We start from the raw sequence: 26,944 nt of genomic DNA, 5'->3' as shown, positions 1-26,944 counted from the left end.
GAGAATTTTTAAACTCTCATAGGCTCCTGGAACACACATTAACAACACATCTATATAAATACAACCCAAAGGAAGCTAAACACCACCTCAGATTTGACAATGCTTCCTACAAAACTCTTAAGTTTTTATAACAAATAAGTCCAATAAGGCTAATGTGTCTCTCTCAGACTTCTGGAAACTAATTTTAATTAAATTAAAATTGAATTAATTTTGTGATTAATTTTAACTATTAAAATTTTAATCAGTTCCACCATAAGGTAAGATTTCCATCAATGTTTTATAACCTTTTATATTTTTTTATTAAAGAGTAGATCTGTGTTCCAAGAAAACTCTGTTTTTCCAACACAGGGGACCAGATGCTGGCCATGCTTCAGTGTGCTTTTGAGATTAATGTTTGATTTATAGAGAAACTCCAGGCCCAGAGTGGTGGCTCACATCTGTAATCCCAGCACCCTGGGAGGCCAAGGCAGGCATGGTGGTATGTGTCTGTGGTCTCAGCTATTCAGGATGTGGAGGTGAGATCACTTGAGCCTGGGAAGCAGAGGTTGTGGTGAGCCGTGATGGCGCCACTGCACTCCAGCCTGGGTGACAGAGGGAGACCTTGTCTCAAAAGAAACAAATAAAAAAAAAACTGAACTAATCTTATCCCTCAAAATCAGTCCTTACAGTCTCAGGCCACCACCTCTTCTTTGATAGTCCCTGGGCCTAGAAGGATTGAGTGGTTTTTATTCCCGGACCCATGTCTCATGAAAACAGTTTATTTTGATTGTCATCTTCTACCGAGTCTGAAGATGAGACTCCAACTGGTGTTAACACTTAAGATTTAGCAGGGGGTGGTGGCTTTTTCAGACTCAGGAGTCAAAGCCCTGAAAGTTAACAGAACTAGGATTAGGTAATGGGATATTTATACCACAGAAAGTATTATCATTCTCTCTAACATGTCACAAATTAAAATACTGTGATATGTGTCCAAGAGTTACTGTCTGCAGCACTTCAAGACATTTTATTAAAGTAATTAAGCTATTCATTGCATATATCTAATTGCTAGCATTCTAGTGACAGAACTGTCACCAAAAGCTTCAAAAAGTGATAGGTCCTATGTCAAACTTATCAAAGTAAGATAACTTTTCTCTCCATCATAAAAAAATAGCAAACGCAAATATCAGTTTTGGAAATTCAATATGAGGCTAAATAATCTCCCTTCACTTAAATATTATAGGACAAAACAAGAACAAAGTAAAAGCAAGCACAGAATAATTTCTTTTCAGCTATTTTGAAAAAGCATCATCACATATTACTAAGATTGTTTTCTAGATAACATACTGACAACTGATTAGGTAGCTTTCATTACTAAAATCTTCAAACCAGTGCAACATTTGTATATATTTTGTTTTCAAGTCCATACATGAAGGCCCATCAGTGATAGATAAATGGCTTAGGATTAAAAATAACTAGAAAATGGCTGGGGGTGGTGGCTCACATCTGTAATCCCAGAGTGTCCACTCTAAAACAGTCAGGGCATTCCCTCTCTCAGTCAGTGGGCCTTGTTCAACCTGCAAATGGAAATTCCTTTAAAAATTTGCCACGTTGAGAGGAGCAGATTCTGCTGTCTGGACCCACAAAGGACATTCACCTATCAGGATACAGATGGCAAATTTCAAAGGCTATTCTTCCCAGGCAATCAGGAACACCCTTGGGGCTGGCAGCAGTGCAGCCAGAGAGAGACAGAAACTCACCTCCAGCGAAAATTGGGTTGGCAGCAGCTTAGGAAAGCTTCTGAGACTCCCAGCCCTTGGGAGCCAAGCCATGAGCAACGCGTTCAGGGTCAGGGAACCAAAATCTGCTACCAAAACACCAGGGGTTCAGTCTAGGTCGTACTTCTGGCCACAAAGGAAGCCAATCACTGAGAAAATAATTATTGCAGCCTAGGAGGTAGGAGATCAGTCTCAAATCCATCTCCCTGACTGACTAAAATTAGGGGTTTATATAGCAGGCAAGAAATGTAACTATGTATGTGAAAACAGGAACTCAGGAGGGGTAAGGAAGCAATTGTGATGAATTAAGGGACTGGGGTCTCATTGTTTAGATGTGATGATCCAGTGAGTGTCAGTTCTTTGTTAATTCTTTATTTTGTTTTTGTTTTTTTTTTAGTCTGGAGTCTCACTCTGTTACTTAGGCTGGAGCATAGATGCACGATCTTGGCTCACTGAAACCTCTGCCTCCTGGGTTCAAGCCTCCTCCTGCCTCAGCCACCCAGTAGCAGGGATTACAAGCACACACGACCACACCCAGCTAGTTTTTTCACCATGTTGATTAGGGTGGTCTGGAATTCCTAACCCTGAGTAATCCATCCGTCTCAGCATCCCAAGGTGCTGGGATTAAAGGCGTGAGCCACTATGTCTGGCCAAGTTTTAGTTCTTCAATACTTTTTGAGAGGCCTGGGAGTCCTTTCCTAAAAATAAAAAAATTAAAACTCACATAAAACAAGTAAGTTTCAAGCTTTAAGACAAGAAGAGTCCATTTCTAGTTTATCAGAAAACAGCTGTCAATGAAACTATTGGGTCAGTTTCAGTCAGTGGTCCCTTAGCAGTGGAGAATTACATAAATCAGCCTATTGTTCAATCAAAGCTGTAGTTATGGCTCTTGGAACAGAGAAGCTCAGTATCTAATGGTTGGTGAACTGCCACTGCTTCAGCATTGCTTATCTCGAGGCCAGTGCTTGTTTAGCTGCTAGAGATAAAGTAAACCCTTGTGGCAGTTAGAGCATAGTTTATTCTTTTTTTTTTTTTTGAGGTGGAGTCTTGCTCTGTTGCCTAGGCTGGAGTACAGTGGTGCGATCTCAGCTCACTGCAACCTCCGCCTCCTGGGTTCAAGCAATTCTCCTGCCTCAGCCTCCTGAGTAGCTGGGATTACAGACACACGCCACAATGCCCAGCTAATTTTTTTGTATTTTTAGGAGAGACAGGGTATCACCATGTTGACCAGGTTGATCTTGAACTCCTGACCTCAAGTGATCCTCCAGCCTCAGCCTCCAAAAGTGCTGGGATTATAGGCGTGAGCTACCGTGCTTGGCGCATAGTTTATTCTTTAAGTGTAAGGGTGTGTGACTTAATCCATGCCTCACAGTGCCTTAGGTCCTGTTTATTAATTTGGTTTTACTGCCACCAAGAGTTACTTTTGTCAGTCTCATGATCTCCATTTAAATATTAATGCTGGTCAGCTGTGTCTAAACCACAAAAGTGAGAAATATAATGAGATGTGTCTGGGAACTCAGTTTTTTGGGGATACTTTGCTTTTTTTTTTTTTTTTTTTTTTGAGACAGAGTTGCTCTGTCACCCAGGCTAGAGTGCAGTGGTACAATCTCAGCACACTGCAACCTGCGCCTCCCGGGTTGAAGCGATTCTCCTGCCTCAGCCTCCTGAGTAACTGGGATTACAGGTATCCATCATCACACCCGACTAATTTTTGAACTTTTTGTGGAGATGGGATTTCGCCATGTTGGCCAGGGTGGTCTCCAACTCCTGACCTCAGGTGACCGCCCACCTCGGACTCCCACAGTGCTGGGATTACAGGCCTGAGCCACCACACCTGGCCAGAACTCAGTTTTTAAGGTTTCTCTGAGGTTCCTTTGGCTAAGGTGGGTGGGGGGGCAGTTCATTGAGTTGTTTGGGGGGCTTGGAATTTTATTTTTAGTTCTCACAAGAGTGTACAGAATCACTGTTATATAGAATAAGTGTGTGGTGAAAGGCATGGAATCAGCTGTCAGACTGCCAGGGTCGGAGATCTGACCCTGGGCTCTGAACAATTCTACACCAAAGGTTCTTACCTGTAAAATGAGGATGAAAATATGGTATTGAAGAATTAAAGAAGAAAACTAATCTCAATGAATAGAAGATAGGATTGAAAAGGTGGGTTCTGTAAATAAATCAAAAAAGCATGACTAGGATGGATGCATGATTAGGGTGGGCACCTCAGTATATTTAAAGTAATTCGGCTTTACAGTTCATTATTTTTTCAGTTGGAAAGACCCTGGACTAGAGATTCTACATGTCTTCCCAAGATGAGTGCCTTTGGTAGAGAACTCAGTGTGTTTTGTTGTGAGAAGACTGTTTCCATGAAAACTGGGGTTTTGTAGGGCTTCATCTTTCACCTTATAATAGTGAAGATTGCGGGTAGTCAGTTTGACTGGTGTTATTCACTCAGGGTACAATTGGACACTGCAGCTTTCAGATAGGACTAGGCATTTAAAAATTAAACCCAATTATGGTTCTTGTTTATAAAATTATTTGGTTTTTAGGCAGACAAAAATGCCTACAGATCAAATTTTATTAAAAGGTAAAAAATCTTGGGGGGAAGTTCGAATGGATAGATTCTAGATCAGACAAAGACTAGCTGTGTACTAATAATTATTAAAGCAGAGCAATTGGGGCTGGAGGCGGTGGCTCATGCCTGTAATCCCAACACTTTGGGAGGCAGAGGTGGGAGGATAGCTTGAGTCCAGAAGTTTGAGACAAGCCTAGGCAACATAGCAAGACCCTATTTCTACGAAAAAAATAAAAACTGGCCAGGTGTGGTGCATGCCTATGGTTCCAGCTACTTGGGAGCCTGAGGCAGGAGGGATCATTTGAGCCCAAGAGTTGGAGGCTGCCGTAGGCTATGATCATGCCACTGCACTCCAGCCTGGGTGACAGAATGAGGCCTTTTCTCTTAAAAAACAAAAATGTCCTAGGTATTGTTTTTTTCCTAGCTCACAAATGTGGCAGTTTTTTATTCTGTGCTTTTGTTCAGAAATATTGTGAGAACTTTCATATCTAAAGTATGGAAGAGGCTTTGTCACTCTTTGAAGCATCTTGGGTTAGGCTTAGGTTTATTGTTATTGATGACTCCTGGATGGAATGAGAAGGTCACATGTAAGGGCTCATTCTGTGTTTTGTATGTTTTTTTCTTTTTTTGGAGACAGAGTTTTGCTCTTGTCACCCAGGCCAGAGTGCAATGGCGCAATCTCAGCTCACTGCAACCTCCATCTCCCAGGTTCAAGCAATTCTCCTGCCTCAACCTCCCAAGTAGCTGGGATTACAGGCGCCCACCACCACATCCAGCTAATTTTTGTAGTTTTAGTAGAGACAGGGTTTTGCCATGTTGCTCTGGCTGGTCTCGAACTCCTAACCTCAGAAGGCTGGGCTGGGAAGATCGCTTGAGCCCAGCAGGTCAAGGCTGCAATGACCCATGATTGCACCATTGCACTACAGCTTGGGTGGACAGAGAGAGACTCTATCTCAAAAACAAAACAAAACAAAAAATCATAAATGCAGGATCACAGGTGTGAGCCACTCCACCCGGCATACACAAGATTCTATCTCAACTTTCGTACTGTACATTTGTGGCCCCTTCTCTTACAGTGAATGCCCTAGTTCAATTTATATTCAGTTGCTCTGTCCTACAATACGTGCAAAATTATTTTGAAATTGTAAACCAATGCCAATCAAGGTAATTTTTTTTTTTTGAGATGGAGTCTCACTCTGTAGCCCAGGCAGGGGTGCAGTGGTGGAATCTCGGCTCACTACAATCTCCACCTCCCGGGTTCAAGCGATTCTCCTGCCTTAGCACATCAGGTATTTTCCACTGCACTCCAGCCTGGGTGACAGAGAAAGACTCTGTCTCAAAGAAAAATATAAAGAAGTAAGCAGTATATAGCATTTCATCACATAGGAAAATAGTATTATTATGTATGTATGTATGTGAAATACAGTGGGTATGTATTGTGAAAACCAGACTGCAATGAGGCAAATTTGGAGGCAGGGGATGAGTTAACGCTGCTGTAGTTAGTGGAGGTGACGGTGGTTTGGGCCAGCTTGCTGATAATTATTTTGTTTAAGGAGGCTGAAGATAGGGCCCCAAGCTCTTCTAGCGTGTAGAGTTTCTGGTGAGAAATCTGCTGTTAATCTGATAGGTTTTCCTTTAGAGGTTTCCTGGTGCTTTTGTCTCATGGCTCTTAAGGTTCTTTCTTTCCTCATTTTAACTTTAGATGAACCTGATGACAATGTGCCTAGGCGATTATTTTTTGGGATGAATTTCCCAGATGTTCTTTGAGTTTCTTGTATATGGATGTCTAGGTCTCTAGCAAGTCCAGGGAAGTTTTCCTTGATTATTCCCCCAAATACGTCTTTCAAACTTTTAGATTTCTCTTCTTCCTCAGGAATGCCAATTATTCTTAGGTTTGGTCATTTAACATAATCCCAAACTTCTTGGAGGCTTTGTTCATTTTTTCTTATTCTTTTTTCTTTGTCTTTGTTGGCTGAGATTAATTCAAAAATCTTGTCTTGAAGCACTGAAGTTCTTTCTTCTGCTTGTTTGATTCTATTACTGAGGCTTTCCAGAGAATTTTGCATTGCTCTAAGTACATCTGTTATTTCCTGAAGTTTTTATTGTTTTTTATTTATGCTGTATATTTCACTGAAGATTTCTCCCCTTATTCCTTTTCTTCGTTTTTTCATCTCCTTAAATTGTACTTCACCTTTTCTGATGCCTCCTTGACTAGCTTAATAACTGACCTTGTGAATTCCTTTTCAGGTAAATCATGGATTTCTTTTTGGTTTGACTCCATTGCTGGTGAGGTAGTGTGATTTTTTGGGGGGGTGTTAAAGAACCTTGCTTTGTCACATTGTAGCAGGACAAGCCAGAGGCAAAATCCCTCAGACACCCAGTTTAAGAAGGAAGGGGTTTATTCAGCTGGGAGCTTCAGCAAGGCTCACGTCTTCAACAACTGAGCTCCCCGAGTGAGCAATTCCTGTCCCTTTTAAGGGCTCACAACTCTAAGGGGGTCCACGTGAGAGGGTCATGATAGATTGAGCAAGCAGGGGTTACATGACTGGGGGCTGCAAACACCGGTAATTAGAACAGAACAGAACAGGATAGGGATTTTCACAGTGCTTTTCTATACAATGTCTGTAATCTATAGATAACATAACCGATTAGGTCGGGGTCAATCTTTAACTACCAGGCCCAGGGTGCGGCACCAGGCTGTCTGCTTGTGGATTTCATTTCTGCCTTTTAGTTTTTACTTCTTTTTTCTTTGGAGCAGAAATTGGGCATAAGACAATATGAGGGGTGATCTCCTCCCTTAATATTACCAGAATTACTTTTCCGGTTCCTTCTCATTTGGGTAGGCTATCTCAGAGGGAAGCGCTAGGACTCGAGGCTGCTGTTCAGATTCTTTTGTCCCACAGGGTGTTCCCTTGATGTAGTACTCTTTTTCTTTTCCCAGGGATATGGCTTCCTGTGAGCCGAGCTGTAGTTGTTGTTATCTGTCTTCTGGATCTAGCTACCCAGTAGGTCTGCTGGGCTCCGGGCTGGTGCTGGGAGGTTGTCTACACAGAGTCCCGTGATGTGAATCATCTGCAGGTGTCTTAGCTGTGGATACCAGCACCTGCTCTGGTGGAGGTGACTGGGGGTGAAATGGACCCTGTGAGGGTCCTTAGTTTTGCTTGTTTAATGCACTATTTTTGTGCTTGTTGGCCTCCTGCCAGGAGGTCCCATTTTGAAGAGAGCATCACAGTATTTGGGGTGTCTCCCGGGCCCTTCAGGAGCAATCTACTTCCTTGAGAGGGTCTGTGGGTTCTCTCAGCTTTCCTGGTTTATTCCTGCAGTAGTTCTGGAGCAAAAGTTCACCATGTGAGTCTCCACACACTGCTCTGTCTGTCTGTGTGGGAGCTGCAATCTAGTCCTGCCTCTTGTCCGCCATGATCTCTCAATTCTTCAACTGAGTTAAAACTTTAAATGCCAGGCAGCTGAAGCTCTGGCAGTGGCACAGTCCTTTCTATAAATACACATTCTTATAGTATTACCTTTTTTTTTTTTTTTACATTTCTGAATTTCTGACCATTGAGTTTCTCAATTTTTGGTATTGCTTATTAATCATTTTCAATGCCCATCAAAGGACAGGCTTATGAAAGGGAGTTCATGGAAAGTGGCAATTTAAATTGCATTGCATTGCTTTGAGCTGCCTGTGTTTATAGAAAGTGCCCCTATTGTAATCAGGAGGGAATCATGACTAGGGCAGGAGCATAGAAGGCACTGTGATATATGAAAGTAGACACTTGCTTTTTTTGGTTAGACTCTCATGAGCACTGCCTCCCACTGGCTCTATAAACTCTGACAAATTCGTGACTCTCCTAGTCCATTTTCTGTTGCTTAGAACAGAGTATCTGAAATTGAATGAATATAAAGAAAACATTTCTTTTTTTTTTTTTTTTTTTTGAGACGGAGTCTAGCTCTGTTGCCCAGGCTGGAGTGCAGTGGCCGGATCTCAGCTCACTGCAAGCCCCGCCTCCCGGGTTTACGCCATTCTCCTGCCTCAGCCTCCCGAGTAGCTGAGAGTACAGGCGCCCGCCACCTCGCCCGGCTAATTTTTTTTGTATTTTAGTAGAGACGGGGTTTCACCGTGTTAGCCAGGATGGTCTCGATCTCCTGAACTCGTGATCCGCCCGTCTCGGCCTCCCAAAGTGCTGGGATTACAGGCTTGAGCCACCGCGCCCGGCAAACATTTCTTTCTTATAGTTATGGAGGCTGAGAAGTCCAAGGTCAAGGGGCCGCATCTGGTGAGAGCTTTCTTGCTGGTGGGGATCACAAGGTGGTACACGGTATCACATGGCAAGGTGGCTGAGGGTACTAGCTCAGGGGTCTTACTTACCCTTGTAAAGCCACCAGTACCACTCCCATGATAAGCCATTAATCTATTAAACCATGAATGTGTTAATCCATTCATGAGAGCAAAGTCCTTTTGATCCAATCACCTCTTAAGGCCTCACCTCTCAGTGCTGCCACGTTGAGGACTGACGTTTTGTTTGTTTGTTTTTGTTTTTGTTTTGAGATGGAGTTTCACTCTTGTTGCCCAGGCTGGAATGCAATGGCGCCATCTCGGCTCACCACAACCTCTGCCTACCCCATTCAAGCGATTCTCCTGCCTCAGCCTGCTGAGTAGCTGGGATTGCAGGCATGTGCCACTATGCCTGGCTAATTTTGTTTTACAAATAGTAGAGATGGGGTTTCTCCATGTTGGTCAGGCTGGTCTCGAACTCCTGACCTCAAATGATCTGCCCACCTCAGCCTCCAAAAGTGCTGGGATTACAGACGTGAGCCACCGCACCTGGCCGAAGATTAGGTTTTATAAAACAAAAGTGTCTGAGACAGATCTTAATCAATGTAGAAAGTTTCGTCAAGGTTAAGAATGTGCCTGTGACACAGCTTCAGGAGGTCCTGATGACACGAGCCCAAGGTGGTCAGGCCACAACTTGGTTTTATAGATTTTAGGGAGACGTAAGTCGTCAGTTGATACATTTAAGATATATGTTGGTTGGGTCTGAAAAGGCAGGACAACTGGAAGCAGGGGCTTCCAAGTCATAGGCAGATTCAAAGATTTTCTTATTGGTAGTCAGTTGAAAGAGTTATTATCACTAGAAAGGAATGTCTGGGTTACCATAAGGAATTGTGGAGACCAAAGTGTTGTCATGCTGATGAAGCCACCAGGTGGCAGACTTCAGAGAGAATAGACTGTTTCTTATCAGACTTGAAGAGTCTATGTTTCTTATCATACTTGAAGAGTGTGTTTTATCAGTAATCCCTAAAGAATGGAAGGTATAATGAGACCTGCCTGGCTCCCATTTGCCATCATGGTCTGAACTAGTTTTTCAGTTAACTTTGGAAAGCCCTTGGCTGAGAGGAGGGGTCCATTCAGATGGTTGGGGGGCTTTAGAATTGTATTTTTGGTTTACAATTTCAACATGAGTTTTGGTGGGGACATTTAAACCACAGCACTCCTGCACCTCAGCTTTTTCTAAAATATGTGTAATTTTCTGTGTTGTAGGTGCCTGGTTCATTGTGCCTAGTCATGGTTTTGTTTTAAACAATTATCCTGTGTATGGATCAAATATCCTTGTAGCTTTAGTGCTCCTCATAGCCTAAAGCAATTCTGAGCTTAGTAGCACAGGACATAGAAATATAAAAATAAGAGGTTCCTATTAGATTATGCAAGTAACTTACCCTGTTGCCTGAACCATAAGAATTATCTCCAGCCGGGCGCGGTGGCTCATGCCTGTAATCCCAGCACTTTGGGAGGCTGAGGCGGGCAGATTATGAGGTCAGGAGATTGAGACCATCCTGGCTAACACGGTGAAACCCCATCTCTACTAAAAATACAAAAAATTAGCCGGGCGTGGTGGCAGGAGCCTGTAGTCCCAGCTACTCAGGAGGCTGAGGCAGGAGAATGGCATGAACCCGGGAGGCAGCGCTTACAGTGAGCCAAGATTGCACCACTGCACTCCAGTCTGGGCAACAGAGCGAGACTGCGTCTCAAAAAAGAAAAAAAAAATTTCTCCCTTATTCAAACCATAGCTTCTTGGGATGCACCACAGCTTGGGTACAAAAAGCATTTTCTCATCTCTGCCTCCCTCAAAGCCTGAATAATCTGGGTATTTGAATATTATTATCCTCTTTTTAGGGGAGAGAAAAACAAAGATTAGACAAATTGAATGAAATAACTACAGTTATTCTAAATATATAATTGGTTTTCTGCTGTTTCCTGGCATGCAATTCTCAAAATACTTAGAATCTCCAAAGTGATGTCTTTTTGTACACTAATGAGTTGACTGATGGTTGGTAGACCCTAGTAGCTTCAGGATGAGAGCTGGAAAGATCCAAGCAGGTTTAGAGGGTTGGGACTTTCAGCCCCACCCTCCAACTTCTGGGGAGGGGAAGGCGCTGATGGTTAAGTTGATCACCAGCAGTCAATGGTTCAATCAATTATGCCTATGCAATGAAGCCTCCATTAAAAAAAAAAAAGAGTGGGTTTGGGGAGCTTCCAGATAGCTGAACATGTGGAAGTTCCTGGAGAGTGGCTTGTCCAGGGAGGGCATGAAAGCTCTGCATCCCTTTCCCCATATCTCACCCTATGAATCCATATCCTTTGTAACAAACTGGTAAACATATGTGATTCCTTGAGTTCTGTGAGCTGCTCTGGCAAGTTAATCAAACCCAAAAAGGAGGTCACAGGAGCCCCAACCCGAAGCCAGTCAGCCAAAAGTTGTAAAAGCCCAGACTTGCAACTGGCATCTGAAAGAGGGGCAGTCTTGCAGGACTGAGCCCTCCACCTGGGGGATCTGACAGTATTTCCAGGTAGGCAGTGCTGGAATTGAATTGGAGGATGCCCAGCTGTTGTGCACTGCACAACTGATTGCTTGCCTTGTGTGCGGGGAAACACATTTGCTCACAGTAGTCTTTCTGTGATTGTTGTGGTATGAGAGCAGAAGAAAAATGGTTTCTTCTCCTCAGAGGGTCATACAACAAATATATGGTCAATAAATAATTGAAACAATTGCACTCTACCTGTGACTCTTGAACCCAATGTATGTAAGAATGTGCATATATGCAACAGAAATGGTATCAGAAAATACATTATTAATTCTTCCTGGTGGAAGAGCATGAGTAAAGTAGCAGGGTTGTAGGAACAATCCACATCTAGGTGGGACAGCTGGGAGCCTCTTCTGTAGCACAGAGTGGGTCTCAGTGAGCAAGCAGGAGAAGATTGCAAATAGGTCACAAGTAGTTTGGAGATAGATTCTGGACAGCCTAGGTTTACATGTAAACCATGGTGTCACTGTCTCCAGTGAAGGAGGTTATGGTTCTAGAAATGCATGATGCATGACCTCTGGTATAATATGTGCAGTTCTAGGACAGATTGTCTTATTTTTTATATGCCTTAATGTCCGAAGGCAAGTCAGGGACTCTGCTTTTAAGAGGCTTAAAAAGAAAAAGCCTCCTACATTAAGGAATGGGTAGAGGAATATAATCAGGTAAGCAGATTTGATAATACAAAATTATCTTTTCCCTTTAGACCTGGTTCCAAAATAATAGAGCCAGACTTCCACCTGCAGAAAGACACAGATTATTTGTTATATGGAAAAAACACGATTTCCCAGTCCAAGCCCATCCATGTTTAAGCCTCCAGGAAACCCAGGCTGCAGCTTCCAACTATGCCACAGAGCAGAGTTTTTCCTGTGCCAAGAGTGCTCTGATGAGTACAGCTGGTTGCTCCCCTCTGGAGAAACAGAGGATTCCCAGTCAACAGATGGGCTACAATTGCTTCTCTTTGGAGAACCAAGAGATTCTCAGTCAACAGGTGGGCCCCCAGTGCTCTTATCTGGAGAAACCGGGGATTCCCAGTCAGCAGGTGGCCTCCCAGAGCTACCATCTGGTCACAGGCACTGAAAAGCAACCACGCTGTGGAGTATGGAGGTGACACAGGAAGTGGGCATTCTACTGACTATCATTTTCTCAGCTACAACTCTGCAGTATGCCTTCATCCTCCTCCATCTTCTGTGCCATATTTTCATGGAGAAAGGACTGAAACCAGGGAAAGCCAGCATGCAAGTCTCTTCCTTTTGGATTATGCTCAAGGTGCATATGGGGTGGAGAAGCCTCAGGAAGAGCAGAAGACAGACGGTTGTCGTTGCTCATTTTGTCTCTCACTGCTGCAAGAACAGCAGCAGAATGATTGGCAGTATCACCCGCAGCAGCACCAACAGCCTCAGAATTACTTAGAGGGGATGATGGTGCAGGAACGGCTGCCGATGGACTCGGGTCCTTGGGATCTAGGGAAGCAGTGGCCCTCGGCTCAGTCACAGCTGCAGAGTCAACTGCCTCAGAATAATGGAAAGCCGTTGTGCTCTCAACTGCAGCACGTGCCTCCCCAAATAGCTGCCAACTCACCCCTGCTGCCTCTGGGGCAAGATATGCAGGAAGGGGCTTCAGAGCAACCCAGGACTCAAATGCAGCAGTTTTAGGTTGAGGGGTCTACAAGGGCCTGCCACAGGGACCCAACGATGCAGCTTTGCAAAGTATTGCTAAGTGTCAGAACCATAGCCATAGATCAAGCCCACAGTCACCCACACAGCAGGCCAAAGCAAAGTCATCTCCAGAAGCCTTGACATAAAAAATAAAAATAAGTAAATAAATAAAAATCAAAAAAAAAAAAAAAAAAAAAAAAAAAGCCAGTCGAGGTGAGGTTATTTGAGCCTAAGAGTTCATGACAAGAGCCTGGGCAACGTGGTGAGACCCCAACTCTAAAAAAAAAAAAAAAAAAACCACTTTTTTTTTTTTTGAGACGGAGTCTCGCTCTGTCGCCCAGGCTGGAGTGCAGTGGCCGGATCTCGCTCACTGCAAGCTCCGCCTCCCGGGTTCACGTCATTCTCCTGCCTCAGCCTCCCGAGCAGCTGGGACTACAGGCGCCCGCCACCTCGCCCGGCTAGGTTTTTTTTTGTATTTTTTAGTAGAGACGGGGTTTCACGGGGTTAGCAAGGATGGTCTCCATCTCCTGACCTCGTGATCCGCCCGTCTCGGCCTCCCAAAGTGCTGGGATTACCGGCTTGAGCCACCGCGCCCAGCCAAAAAAAAAACCACTTTTTAAAAAAAATTAGCTGTGTGTGATAGTGAGCTCCTGTGGTACCAGCTACTCAGGAGGCTGGTTCAGGAGGATCGCTTGAGCCCAGGAGTTCAAGACTAGCCTGGGAAACATCAGAAGACCCTAATTTCTTTAAAAAAAAAAAAAAAAAAAAAAAAATTTAAGCCAGGCACGATGGCATGTGCCTGCAGTCCCATTTAACTGGGAGGCTGAGATGGAAGTATCACTTGAGCCTGGGAGGTGGAGGCTGCAGTGAGCTGTGATCGTTCCACTACACTCTGGCCTGAGTGACTGACTGAGATTGTGTCTCAAAAAAAAAAAAAAAAAGTCTTCAGGAAGGCTCCACAAGCTGTTGGTCCCTTCTTGTAGAGAAGCAGTATCCACATGTCTTATAGTTCCTGAACTCATGACCATATATTTTATGGTGGCCTGGAGAAGCCTGGCTCTACAAAGTATGGATTGAAAAACCAACAAATGCTGGGCGGGGTGGCTTAGCTGGGTATGGTAGCTCACACCTGTAATCCCAGCACTTTGGGAGGCTGAGGCAGGTGGATCACATGAGATCAGGAGTTCCAGACCAGCCTGGTCAACATGTCAAAACCTGGTCTGTAAAAAAATTCAAAAAATGAGCCAAGCATGGTGGCACGCATCTGTGGTCCCAGCTACTCGGAGGCTGAGGCACACAAATGGCTGAACCCAGGAAGAAGAGGTTGCAGTGAGCCAAGGTCACACCACTGCACTTCAGCCTAGGCAACAGAGTGAGATTCTGTCTTACAAAAGAAAAAGAAAAAATGTAACAAAATAATCATATACGTGGATAGAAAGCGCATGTAAAGATAATTATGCCATTATAAAAGACACTGTAAATGCATTTTTTCTCAACTGATTTTTTGAAAATTGCATAAGTGTGTAAGTTGGTTCTGTAACAAAGAAGTCTAATGTATGTATTTTGACAATAACAGAAGGAGGTACATGATCACAGACGCTAATAAAAATGATCATAGCTGCTAAAGTAATCCTTATAATAATGTATTGTTGGATTTGTAATATTAATATATGTAATATATATACCACAAAAACAGGGGAAAGAGAATAGTCATATAGGAGTAACATCTATGTATATTTCTTTCTTTTTTTTTTTTGAGACAGAGTCTCGCTCTGTCGCCCAGGCTGGAGTGCAGTGGCTCGATCTCAGCTCACTGCAAGCTCCGCCTCCTGGGTTTACGCCATTCTCCTGCCTCACCTCCCGAGTAGCTGGGACTACAGGCGCCCGCCACCTCGCCTGGCTAGTTTTTTGTATTTTTTAGTAGAGACGGGGTTTCAGCGTGTTAGCCAGGATGGTCTCTATCTTCTGACCTCGTGATCCGCCTGTCTCGGCCTCCCAAAGTGCTGGGATTACAGGCTTGAGCCACCGCGCCCGGCCCTATTTCACTGGACTTAAGCTAATATAAATCTGATACTAATTCTGATCAGATATGTATGGCAAATCCTAGAGAAACCACTTTTAAACACTCAAAATATACAGCAAAAATTAATTAAACTGTTGGCCAGGCATAGTGGCTCATGCCTGTAATCCCAGCACTTTGAGAGGCCAAGACAGGGACATCACTTGAGCCCAGGAGTTTGAGGCTGCAGTGAGCTATGATAGTGCCACTGCATTCCAGCCTGGGTGACAGAGAGATCCCCTGTCTCTAAAAAAGGAAAATAAAATGCTATTTAATGTATTAGAAACTACTCATTTAATGCAAAAGAAATCAGTAAATATCATGTTCGCCATCTTTTCAAATACCCCACTTACAATGGTCCCAGCATAATTGGGGTGGCCCCCATTTCGCAAAGCTGAGGACTGGGTCTTCCCGCAGCTCTGCAGGACCAGCTGACACGACAGTGAACAACCACACCATCAAGACTGTCTCAGCCTTCTGCGCCAATCCCGAACCCCATTCCTGCAGACCCTGGGCCAGGACCTAAACCAAAGCTGCAGCTCGCTGGGGCAACATTGATTGCCCAAGGTGAGGACTGAGCACAGACAGCCCTGGGGACTCTCTAGAGCAGACTCCTGATAATGCAACCAATGGCAAGTGTGAACCGCTAGACAGAATCCCATCTCCAGGTAATGGAGGCCGAGAACTGACAAACCCAAGATATGGGTGCCTAGGCCAATAGGAAACACAAACAGCCTGTTACTAAGGAGAAACTGGACTCTAAGCCCTTAAAAAGTGATAAAAATATTTTCTGCTAGCCAAATTCAAATTTTGTTTGCCTTCCAGAGCATTGAGGTATACTCACATGTGACCTGGATGGGCACTTTAATTTTTAAATCCAGATCCCAATCCCCACCAGGCTTTCAGTGTTCTTTACCCTCACCCACACATTTCTGATTTTTTTTTTTTTGTTTTTTTCCCCACACACTCTTGATTTTGAGTGTACCTCTGCCTCAGCCTACTACCATTCAGGTGTTTAACCTTTAAGAACCATGACAAGGAGAATCAAGGCCCTTGCCAGAGTATCAACGTATCAAAACCAGTTCAGACTGGTACAGATGAATGTCGGTAAGCACCTGGACTCTGGTGGGCTCAATGTTTTACTTCAGCCGGAAAACGGCGAAGCCGTCAGGTGATGAAATAGAGAAAAGGATGTCTCAACAAGTGAAGGACCCAGTAAACTATCTGAACTCCCAAAAGGGTTTTATGTAGAACTGATTGTCACATATAAAGATTTTGTTCCAATTACTGAAAAGATCCTCAACTATTGGAAAATCATGGACTAGTGGCCCTGGTGCAGAACCAGGATTGGCTGCTGAATTCTGAAAACCAGGACTCGGCTCAACATTTAAATTTGATAGATGCCTTGATTCCCATTTTGTGTTTGTGAAAAGTGTGTGTGTTTAATTTTGCTGTAAAACATAATAACAATAAGCAGGCCGGGCGCGGTGGCTCAAGCCTGTAATCCCAGCACTTTGGGAGGCCGAGACGGGCGGATCACGAGGTCAGGAGATCGAGACCAACCTGGCTAACACGGTGAAACCCCGTCTCTACTAAAAAATACAAAAAAAAACTAGCCGGGCGAGGTGGCGGGCGCCTGTAGTCCCAGCTACTCGGGAGGCTGAGGCAGGAGAATGGTCTAAACCCGGGAGGCGGAGCTTGCAGTGAGCTGAGATCCGGCCACTGCACCCCAGCCTGGGCGACAGAGCAAGACTCTGTCTCAAAAAAAAAATAAAATAAAATAAAATAAAATAAAAATAACAATAAGCAATAAATATTTTCTTGAAGGAAAAAAAAATGAGGAGAGCAGGCATTTAGTACAAATGATGATTCCAGGATGCACTGTATGGAAGTGGGGAGTGAGACAAAAGAAGGAAGCCTATGCAGGATGCATTCATAAGTAGATTCCCACTGTAGGCAACTATGTTTAATACTACTGGGGACCTCTAAAAGATGGCGTGGAAACCATTATCCCACTCAAAGGATAACTTTCAGATATACAGTTGTGTAACTTCTCTGGTCGGCAGGGAAGCTGGGTAGGCACCCTCGAATTCCCATACAGGGGCATTAACTCCATAGCACTTCAAGCAGAGAGAAAGCCTCAAGCAGGTGCTTATTGCAAGATTCCTGTTAGTGGCATATGCTAGAGAATGATGAGTGCCCGGGAAATATGGATGAGGTCCTGACACCTTCTGCTACCCACCTGCTGGTCCCTGATTGGTTTCTCTCTCCTTTGGCTTTCAGCAGTTCAGCTCATTTTGCCACTTCTCACAGTGCTTGATGCAACTCTTCTCTTTGCTCCATCCAGAAGAACTAGTATCTTTCCAATGGCCTATTCACTCTAAAATGGAACCACTTTATCAGTTGTAATTAACAATAACTGTTAGTTCCTTTGTGGTTTTTATACCTAAAAAGTTTTGTGTATACAATCAAAACACTTACTGACAAGACTCGAATACAAAGTTATATTTATTTTCAACAATGAAAACAACACAACAAAGTGGAGTCAATCCACTAATTTTTTAAATCGAACACAATGCTTAGCACAAACTATACTCAATAAATAACACATTAACCAAGTAACATTATTCTTAAGACTCTCTAGGGTTGTGTGCGTGTTTTAAGGAAAACTGAGGGGTAGGTAAACAAAGACATCCTGCAGACTTGACTGAGAAGGGCTCCAAAAAAAGAACAGCCAAAGAGCAGGGTCCCCAAACACTAAGTTAGCAAAATGAATACAGCATTTTCAAAGCAGTCTAGAAATCAGAGCTCACTGGGGGAAATGACAAGGGTTTGGGGATATCTGTGTTCAAGGCCTCATAATTAAATCTTCCCATATTTCTAGATTCTTTATTTGGAATCTATCCCAATCTAAAGGAGCTTCTGCCAAAGGATAGGAGATTACTTATGCTGCCTGAAATGGCCTATGCCTCCTAAATTTCCTTTCACTTTGTCACTAATATAGCAAGGGTTCCATTCCAACAAAGGATTACTACTATGTAGACCAACTGCTGTCTGGTTTAGATCTTCCTTTCATAAACACATTGATACTTGTTCAAGGAGAGTTGTAAATACATCCAATTTCTTTTCTTTTTATCCCCCTCTACAACTCTGCTTGGCTACAAAATCTAGGACTCACAGAGCAACAGCAGCAATGGTCAAAAAGTAAGTGCCAGTTCCAATGCAAGAACTATCCAAAGTTCATTGGTCACAATTTTTTTTAACCACCTCATCTACCATGACTTTTTTTTCTCATTATCTTGCCAATTATTTCTTTCGAAATTCAATCCTCGAGCTACATTCTGAGCACCAAATTTTTTGACCAATGCCTCCCTGGTATCCTCATCATCTTTTTGCAAATCTATGTCATCTTGTCGGGACCAAATGGGGTATCCATCAGCTCTCTGACCAGATGCTAAGAAGGCGGAAGTAGCCTCCAGCTCACCACTATTTTTTAGGAAGGCCTGTGTAACTGTTGACAGATCCAAGTTAAACTTCTCCATTAACTGCCGAATGATCTTAATGGCAGCTCCCACCTCTGGTTGAGAAACTTTTTCTTCTTCTTCTTCTTCCTCCTCCTCATCAGGCTGTGTTTCTGAGTCTTCCTCAGGTGTGGGTGGATCATCATCACACATAGTTATATGTATTTCAAAATCAGGAGGGCTCTCATCCACCTAGACAGAATAATGAGTAAAATCAGCTCCTAATTACCAAGCCTTGAATTCTTACAATATCTGGTCTCTTCCAACTATCACCCCCTCGCCCTATGCATTCCAATCACATTGGACTTCCTTCAGTTCCTCTTAATATGCTGTGTTCCCTCTTACATTTATTCATGTCTGATGTGTATGTATATGTACACGTGTGTGTGTGTACATGCACGTGTGTGGGGGTAGGGGGAGTATATGTGTATATGTGTGTATAATTGACTACAGTATTTCAATAGAATATTAGAAGCTATACTGAATATGAAAAATATATGTATATATAAAGAGAGACACACATATATGTGCACACATGTTCATTAGATTTGTTAAATATTTGACTTCATTCTCAAGACTGTAAGCTCCTAAGGACAGGAATTGTATGTTTTGCTCATCACCACATCTCCAATACCTACCAATGCCTATACATAACAGGTATTCAAAAAGCATTGCTGCATGAATATATTAGGGCTTCCAAGGTATACTAGTTAGACAGATTACAAAGCATGCTATATGAGAAGAGGCCTAGGTAGGTCATGTTTGAGAGCTGAGTGTTGGAAGTTTATGAAAAATGAACCAAACATCAAATAACAAAACACAGACTACAAAAAGCAACAATCCCTAAATCCTACCAATTCCTGTGCATTCCTTCACTCATCAATTACAGAAGCTTTAGATTATTTCCCTTGTTTGGACTGAAGCCTAACCATTTTTCTTTGTTAATATGAAAAGTTAGGCCGGGCGCGGTGGCTGAAGCCTGTAATCCCAGCACTTTGGGAGGCCGAGACGGGCGGATCACGAGGTCAGGAGATCAAGACCATCCTGGCTAACACGGTGAAACCCCATCTCTACTAAAAAATACAAAAAAAAAACTAGCCGGGCAAGGTGGCGGACGCCTGTAGTCCCAGCTACTCAGGAGGCTGAGGCAGGAGAACGGTGTGAACCCGGGAGGCGGAGCTTGCAGTGAGCTGAGATCCAGCCACTGCACTCCAGCCTGGGTGACAGAGTGAGACTCCGTCTCAAAAAATAAATAAATAAATAAATAAAAGTTAATTTACAAGACCCTTTATCCTTGAAAAATATAAAATTTGGACCTTTAAAAAACTTATCATTATTGTATGGGTCCTGTCTTTCTCTGTAGCTATTATTAAATATAGGATTCTAACAGAGTAATAGAAGCTAGACTGAATATGGAAGAGCTAAAACATTTCAAAAAAGGTCAAAGTACACAAAAAGCTAAATTTGCTTGATTAAAAAAAATTACTATAATTAGCTGGGCATGGTGGCACATGCCTGTAATCCCAGCTACCCGGTAGGCTGAGGCAGGAGAATCGCTGGAACCTGGGAAGCGGAGGCTGCAGTGAGCTGAGATGGCGGACGCCACTGCACTCCAGCCTGGGTGACAGTGAGACTCCATCTCAAAAAAATAGAAAAAAAAAGTACTATAAACTTTTTGAAAAACATATTCACATTAAAGTACTCAAAGTGGGATGCTTTATACTGTTTATATAACTGTCCCGATTCTACCCAATTTTTCTCCCTTTCCCCCTCAACTTGTCCTGCCAAAAACTAAAAGCTTTGTGAAGCAAAAGCTTCAGGGCAACATGTCTGAAGCCCAGATCAGTCCCATTTTCCATTTTTCCTTTCCATCTTGAACTCCTCTCTCACTTTCCTGAGCCCCAGGTAGATGAAAAAGGTGGATAGGATAATCAGTTTCAAAGAAGAATGAAGGTAGGGACAAAAATAATGAGTAAATCTAGTTAACATACCACAACCTCCTCAAACTCCCGGGTGGCTTCCACAAGCATCTTTTTGACTGCTTCTTCATTCTCCTGGATTTCTTCCTTCACATACTCTTCTTCAGGCAAATCTGGAGTTCTCTTATTCTGTGGTTCTGTTAAAGAGAAGAACAGGACAGACTAGCAGTAGCCTCTTTTACACAAACCAAAAATATATTGTCTGCTGTGCGAGCTCTGGGCCAGGAGTGAGCCTGCACTTTTTTTTTCCTATCAGAAGACATCTGTTTTTGATTCAGAAGGGTAAAAAAAGTCTAAGACGTGTTCATACACTCATTTCTATGCTTGCTTCTGAAAAGATGTACTATCCAAATGATTATACATTCTTAAACTGACATATAAAAAATGCTCTTCAAGTTTAATTCAATTTTTGCTTTGTATTTACAGACTTTGCAAATTAACAAAAATGTGTCATAAATTGGGTTCCTTGAGAAACAAACTCTGAGATGGAGACTGACATTTAAAGAATTGGGGAGCGATACTGGGAAAACCTTTGTGGAAGAGAAGGAAAGCAGGAGTCGGCAGAGAGAGAAGCTGATTTATCAAAGAGTTATAAGGCCTCAGCCAAAACCATGGGCAACTCTGGAGCTAGGAAGGCCCTTCAGAATTGACCAAGCTGGGGCCAAGGAGCAGAGACTTTGTAACTCTGCAAATATCAGTCACTGGATGGTGGCAGCCCTAAGAAGACAGGACTTTGGGCAAGGCAGCTCTCCTAGCAGCCAAAGGCAGATCTGGGCCATGTACCACAATCCACCATATACCACCTACAAAAAGGAGGGCCTTCTAAATTTAAACATCCGGTTTCTTCCCCTTTACATTTTGTTCTCTGAAGATTTAACTCTGCTCCTTTTCTGCTTACTAAAATATACAACAAAGGGGCAGCAAGAGGGAGTTTTTCATGATGGAATTGTTCTAAATCCCAATTTGGGTGCTGGTTACAAAATATAACATATGTTAAAACACATATAACTGGAAAAGAGAACAGCAGTCCCTCAAAAAATTCAATATAATTTCATGATGACAACCCACAAGGAAAAAGAAAAAATTAAACATAAAATTACTATATGATCCAGCAATTGCATTTCTAGGCATAAACCTAAAATAATGGAAAGCAGGGTCTCAAACAGATACTAGTCATACCCATGTTCACAGCCACATTATTCAAAATAGACAAAAGATGGAAATAAGTCAAATGCCCATTGATAGATAAATGGATAAACAAAACATAGTATATACACACAATGGAATATTATTCACCCTTAAAAAGGAATGAAATTCTGACACATGCTACAACATGGATGAACTTTGAAGATATTATGCAAAGTGAAATAAGCCAGACACAAAAGGGCAAATAGTACACGATTCTACTTGTATGAGGTATCTAGAAAGATTGAATTCATAGAAACAGAAGGTGGAATGGTTGTTTCCAGAGGCTAAGAGGAGGGAGAAATGGGGAGTTAGTGTTTAATAGGCATGTTTCTGACCCCTAAAAGCAGAAAATAATAAAAGGCATGGAGTTTTAGTTTTAGAAAATAAGTAAGTTCCAGATACAGATGTTGGTGACAGTTGCCCAACAATGTGAATGCACTTAATAATGCCACTGAACAGAACACTTAAAAAACTATTTGAATTGTAAATTTTATGACATATACATTTTACCACAATAAAAAGGTTTTTAAAATGCATGTACACACCATAAAAAGTTAATTTTACTGTATGTATTTAGTTAAATTCTTAAATAGTAACTTAAAAACCCTTATCTTTGAGAGATACATGCTAAAACAGATAAAATGATATGATGTCTGGCATTTGCTTCAAAATAGTCCAGGAAGTTGGGATGAAAGGTACAGATTTCAAAAACGCCATGAACTACAATCAGGTGAAGGTGGGTGATGGCTACCTGCAATATAGCTCATTACACTATTCTTTATTTGTAAATGCTTGGAATTCTCTATAATAAAAAGTAAATTACTGTTCATTCACATAATGAAATACAGTGCAATCAATGAGAAAAGAATGAGGGAAATCTTTATGCAGACTACACAAACACTTCAAGATAAATAAGTTTAAAAAAAGTAAACCACAGAGTAAGCTGATGTCTAGTGTGCTAGTACTACTACGAGCAAAGGGGACATGTAACAGACAAGGGACGATAATAAAGGTTGCCTCTAGGAAAGGACCTAGGAAAAAGGGTATGTAAATAGGGAGACTGCCTTTCAGTATGTACCCATTTGTTCTCTGAGTATATCTACGGGATAAACTCCTAGAACAAAACTGCCATTTTTAAGGGAATATACATTATAAATGTCATCAGATATTGTCAAAATGTCCCCCAAAGAAATTGTATCAATTTCTATTAACAACGTAGGAATATACTTGTTTTCCCATATACTAACTTTGGATATTATCCATTGTATTGACTTTTGCCAATCTTACAGATAAAATATAACATCTCCTTGCTCTGATTTACTTAAAAAAATAAATAACTTGGGGAGCTTGTGTTCTATTTTGTATAATGGAAGCTATCTCAATTCATCAAATAAATACACAACAATTCCAACACATTTATTATCTCACAGGTCTCATGGGTCAAAGTATAGCTTATACTGACCCTCTGCTCAGGGTCTGATTTACTTTCTTTTTGGTTTTTTTTTCAAGATGGACTCTGGCTCTATCACCCAGGCTGGAGTGCAGGGGCTTGATCTCAGCTCACTGCAACCTGCACCTCCCCGGTTCAAGCAATTTTCATGACTCAGCCTCCCGAGTAGCTGGGATTACAGGCGCAGGCCACCATGCCTGGATAGTTTTTGTGGTTTTAGCAGAGATGGAGTTTCTCCATGTTGACCAGGCTGGTCTCGAACTCCTGACCTCACATGATCTGCCGCCGCTTAGCCTCCCAAAGTGCTAGGATTACAGGCGTGAGCCACCGCACCGGTCTGATATACTTTCATTTAATAACAGAATATTTCTTCATTTGTTTATTGGCCGCTTATTTATTTCCTTTTCTGGGAACTTCCTTTTCCATTTCCTTTTCTCATTTTTCTATTAGTTTTCTTTTTACTTAATGACTTCTTAATGACAAAGAGCTCTTTAGACATTAAAGAAACTAAGTCTATTGCAATGTATTAGGAATGTTTTTCCAGCATACCCTCTGACTTTATTTATCATGAGAAGTTCTTAATTTTCAGGTAATCAAATATATAAACCTTTTTCTTAGTCTTTTTGGCTTCATGACTTACCACCATGCTAATATTTTTTACTTTTTTTCTTCTGGCAAATCAGGCAGCATCCTGAACCACAAATGGTTCAGAGCAATTCCCACTGTACTGATATATTCATTCATATCTTCTCTTACTCATTTTAGAATTTTCTAATTTTTACATTTACATATCTTATTATCAAAAGATTACTTAGAGGGATAGGATGAATCCAGCTCAATTTTGTCCCAAGTTCCAAACGGCTTGCCAATAGTCCCAACATCACAGATTTAAAAGCAAGGCCTGGACACAGCATGCTGGCTCACACTGGAATCCTAGCACTTTTGGAAGGCCAAGTTGGGCAGATTGCTTGAGCCCAGGAGTTTGAGACCAGCCTGGGCAACATGGCCAAATCCTGTCTCCACAAAAAAATACAAAAATTAGCTAGGTGTTCTGACGAGTGCCTGTAGTCCCAGCTACTTGGGAAGCTGAGGTGGGAGGATCCACTGAGCCTGGGAGGTCAAGGCTGCAGTGAGCCGTGATCGCACTACTGCACTCCAGCTGTGTGCCAGAGTAAGACCCTGTCTCAACATATACAAATAAAAATAAAAGCAAGGCCTTACATGATGACATACTTCACCCATACACATAGCCCTAACCTCATCTGCTAGATTAATTCCATTAGAGCCACTCTGTTCTCTTGGTGGCTCCAAAAACACACCAGTCACACTCCCACATAAGGGCATTTGCCCTGGCTTCCTCCTCTGCCTGAACACTCTTCCCCAGATATCCACCTGGGTTGCTCTTTCTCTTCCTTCGGTCTCTGCTTAAACATCAGCTTATGAGAGTCACCTTCTCTTATCATCCTATAGGAAAAACCTCCTCCCCAACCCTTTACATTCTTGAATTATTTTTCTCCATAGCCCTTACCACCCCCCAGTTACCATGTTATAAGCTCCATGACCACACGGACTTTTATTTGTTATATTCCAGCGGGACAACAATGTCTGGCACTCAAATATCTGCTGAATGAATGAAGCCGAAACGTCACTTTTACCAAAAACAAAATTCCTACTAAGCATACTGAACAAGAGAAAAAGATTTTACTCCCCAGACTCCAAGTGTTAAATGGAGTAGCCATACAGGCAAAGAAAAGGTAGGAGGATTAGGGAGGGGGAGGAGAAGCAGCATGCCTCCTTAAACAAAAGGGTCTGTCAGTTTAAGTTGTCAATGCCAGATATGTCACAAGTACATCTTAACAGCCTAGCTCTGCATCCTAGTCATACTGAACTCCAATTTTCAACTCAACTGCATTCAAAATTCACTTCACCTAAGCAAGACCAGGAAGAGACCTTCCAACTGCCGAGAACCTTCCTAAGTCCATAGGCATTCAGTTACGCCACAGCATTAAAATGAACAAGTCTGGTACGCTTTTATACTGAATCTACCTGAACATAGCAGCAATCTTTTTTAAAAAGGAGTCTGTGGAACATCTCTTAACAGAAACACAAGAAGCCAGTTATCCCGTCGGTAACTGGTGGGCAGGAAGGACGAGATAAATTATTATTATTATTTTTTTTTTTTGAGACGGAGTCTCGCTGTCAACCACGCTGCAGAGCAGTGGCGCAGTCTCGGCTCACTCCGCTCCCCCGAGGTTCAAGCGATTCTCCTGCCTCAGCCTCCTGAGTATCTGGGACTACAGGAACTCTCCGCCACGGCCGGCTAATTTTTGTATTTTTAGTAGAGACGTGGTTTCGCCATGTTGGTCAGGCTCCTCTCGAACTCCTGACCTCGTGTGATCCGCCCGCCTCGGCCTCCCAACGTGCTGGGATTACAGGCTTGAGCCACCTCGCCCGGCCAAGAGAGGACTTTCTATATATTCTTTTTGTAACTTTTGAATACAGAACCATGTTAACATTCTAGTCAATGGTAAAGTAAATTAAAACTAGACCCAGAAGCTGGGTGTGATGGCTCACGCCTGTCATCCCAACACTTTGGGAGGCCGAGGCGGGAGGATCGCTTGAGCCCAAGAGTTCAAGACCTGTCAGGGCAACACAGCGAGACCCCCATCTCTACAACAATTTTTTTTTTTTTTTTTTTTTTTTTTTTTTAGCGGGACGCGGTGGCGTCAGAGTGTAGTCCCAGCTACTTGGGAGGCTGAAGCGGGAGATTCGCTTGAGCCCGGGAGGTCCAGGATACAGTGGGTCGTGATCGCGCGGCTGCATCACGCACACCCTGAGCGACGGAGCGAGTCCCCACTCAAAAATTAAAAACAAAAAACGACGAGAGCCCAGACATGGTGGCTTACTCCTGTAATCCCAACACTGTGGTTAGCTGAGGCAGGAGGATCACTTGAGCTCAGGAGTTCAGACCAGCTTCGGCAACACAGACCCCATCGCAAACAAATAACAACAATAATAAACAACACGGGAGCGAGGAGGAAAGAAAATGGTGCAAATTTACCCGGATGTCAACGGGGGAGGGGCCAATCGCTGCTACCCAAGATGCCAAGATGGACGCCAGGCAGCCGGGAAAAAGACCCCAACCCCACCCGCGCAGCCGTCCGCGAGGCCCCGCGCACAGCCCCCTCACCCCCGCTATCCGCGGCCTCCGGGTCCTCCTCCGCCTTCCGCTTGAGCTTCTGGGAGGAGGGGCTAACCGGCGCGTCCCCCAGCAGGTACTTATGCTCCTGGCCCCGCAGGTGCTTGAGGTAGCGGTCCTTCAGGGACTGCCACGAGTGCTGCGTGAGCGAGCTCTTCTCCATCGCTTTCCACAAGGCGTTACCGGTGACGGAACTGGGCGAGCGGGCATTTTCCTTCACGTAGGTCAGGATGGCTACGTCGTCCGCATCCGTGAAGGCGATCCGCCCCGCGAGCCGCTGCGGCTCCGGCTCTGCGGCGCCCTCGGCCAGGGCCCCGGGCTTTGCTTCCGAGCCGGTGTCCGCCGCCGAGGCGGAGCCCAGCCGATAGGCCTCCAGCTCCAGCCTCTCGTTGCGCTCCACGCAGTCCAGGATGTACTGCGTGGAGATGAAATCACCCGAGGCCTCGGCCAGCGCCTCCCCGGGCTGGGCCAGCAGCACCGCCCCGGGCTCCTGCACCCGGCACACGGTGCCGCCGCCGTGCAGGATGAGCGTCGACAGCCGGCGCTTGGCCGGGCTGGGCCGCACGTAGAAGGACATGGAGCTGCCGTCCTCCCTCACGAACAGAGTCGAGGAATGGGTGGGCCCGTTGGGGTCTTTGCCCAAATCCATCGCCTCCGCCATGTCTGACGCCGAGCACTACTAGAAGAGCTACCTCCTCACGAGCCCCCG

At 43.5% G+C, this 26,944-nt stretch overlaps 4 protein-coding genes across 5 annotated transcripts in view; 2 read left to right on the top strand and 2 right to left on the bottom strand.

Moving 5' to 3' along the window:
* The window catches only part of CFDP1 (craniofacial development protein 1), a 934,470-nt gene that overhangs the window by 537,220 nt on the left and 370,306 nt on the right, over positions 1-26,944 (top strand). The gene's annotated exons all lie outside the window — the stretch shown is intronic.
* Positions 1-26,944, bottom strand: part of CNTNAP4 (contactin associated protein family member 4) — a 990,511-nt gene that overhangs the window by 864,967 nt on the left and 98,600 nt on the right. The gene's annotated exons all lie outside the window — the stretch shown is intronic.
* On the top strand, positions 1,648-12,900 carry LOC126945090 (cytoplasmic polyadenylated homeobox-like protein 2). The gene is given in 4 exon segments (XM_050775040.1): positions 1,648-1,824; positions 11,888-12,270; positions 12,272-12,803; positions 12,805-12,900. Coding segments are annotated over 4 exon segments (1,188 nt in total).
* TERF2IP (TERF2 interacting protein) lies at positions 16,687-26,896 on the bottom strand. 2 transcript variants are annotated; one of them, XM_050772763.1, is made up of 4 exons: positions 26,227-26,896; positions 20,411-20,535; positions 18,474-18,611; positions 16,687-17,278 (listed from the first exon to the last, which is right to left on the bottom strand). In XM_050772763.1, exons 1-4 carry the CDS (start codon positions 26,894-26,896, stop codon positions 17,270-17,272), a joined length of 942 nt encoding a protein of 313 aa, XP_050628720.1. In that variant the 3' UTR covers positions 16,687-17,269. The 2 variants fall into 2 exon arrangements, with proteins under 2 accessions (XP_050628720.1, XP_050628719.1); XM_050772762.1 differs by lacking the exon at positions 16,687-17,278 and having other exon boundaries at positions 17,389-18,611.

The sequence above is a fragment of the Macaca thibetana genome, chromosome 20, assembly GCF_024542745.1.
Source record: "Macaca thibetana thibetana isolate TM-01 chromosome 20, ASM2454274v1, whole genome shotgun sequence".
Taxonomy (NCBI): Eukaryota; Metazoa; Chordata; class Mammalia; order Primates; family Cercopithecidae; genus Macaca; species Macaca thibetana.
The sequence above is the reverse complement of the archived record's forward strand: the minus strand, read 5'-3'. Positions and strand labels throughout refer to the sequence as shown.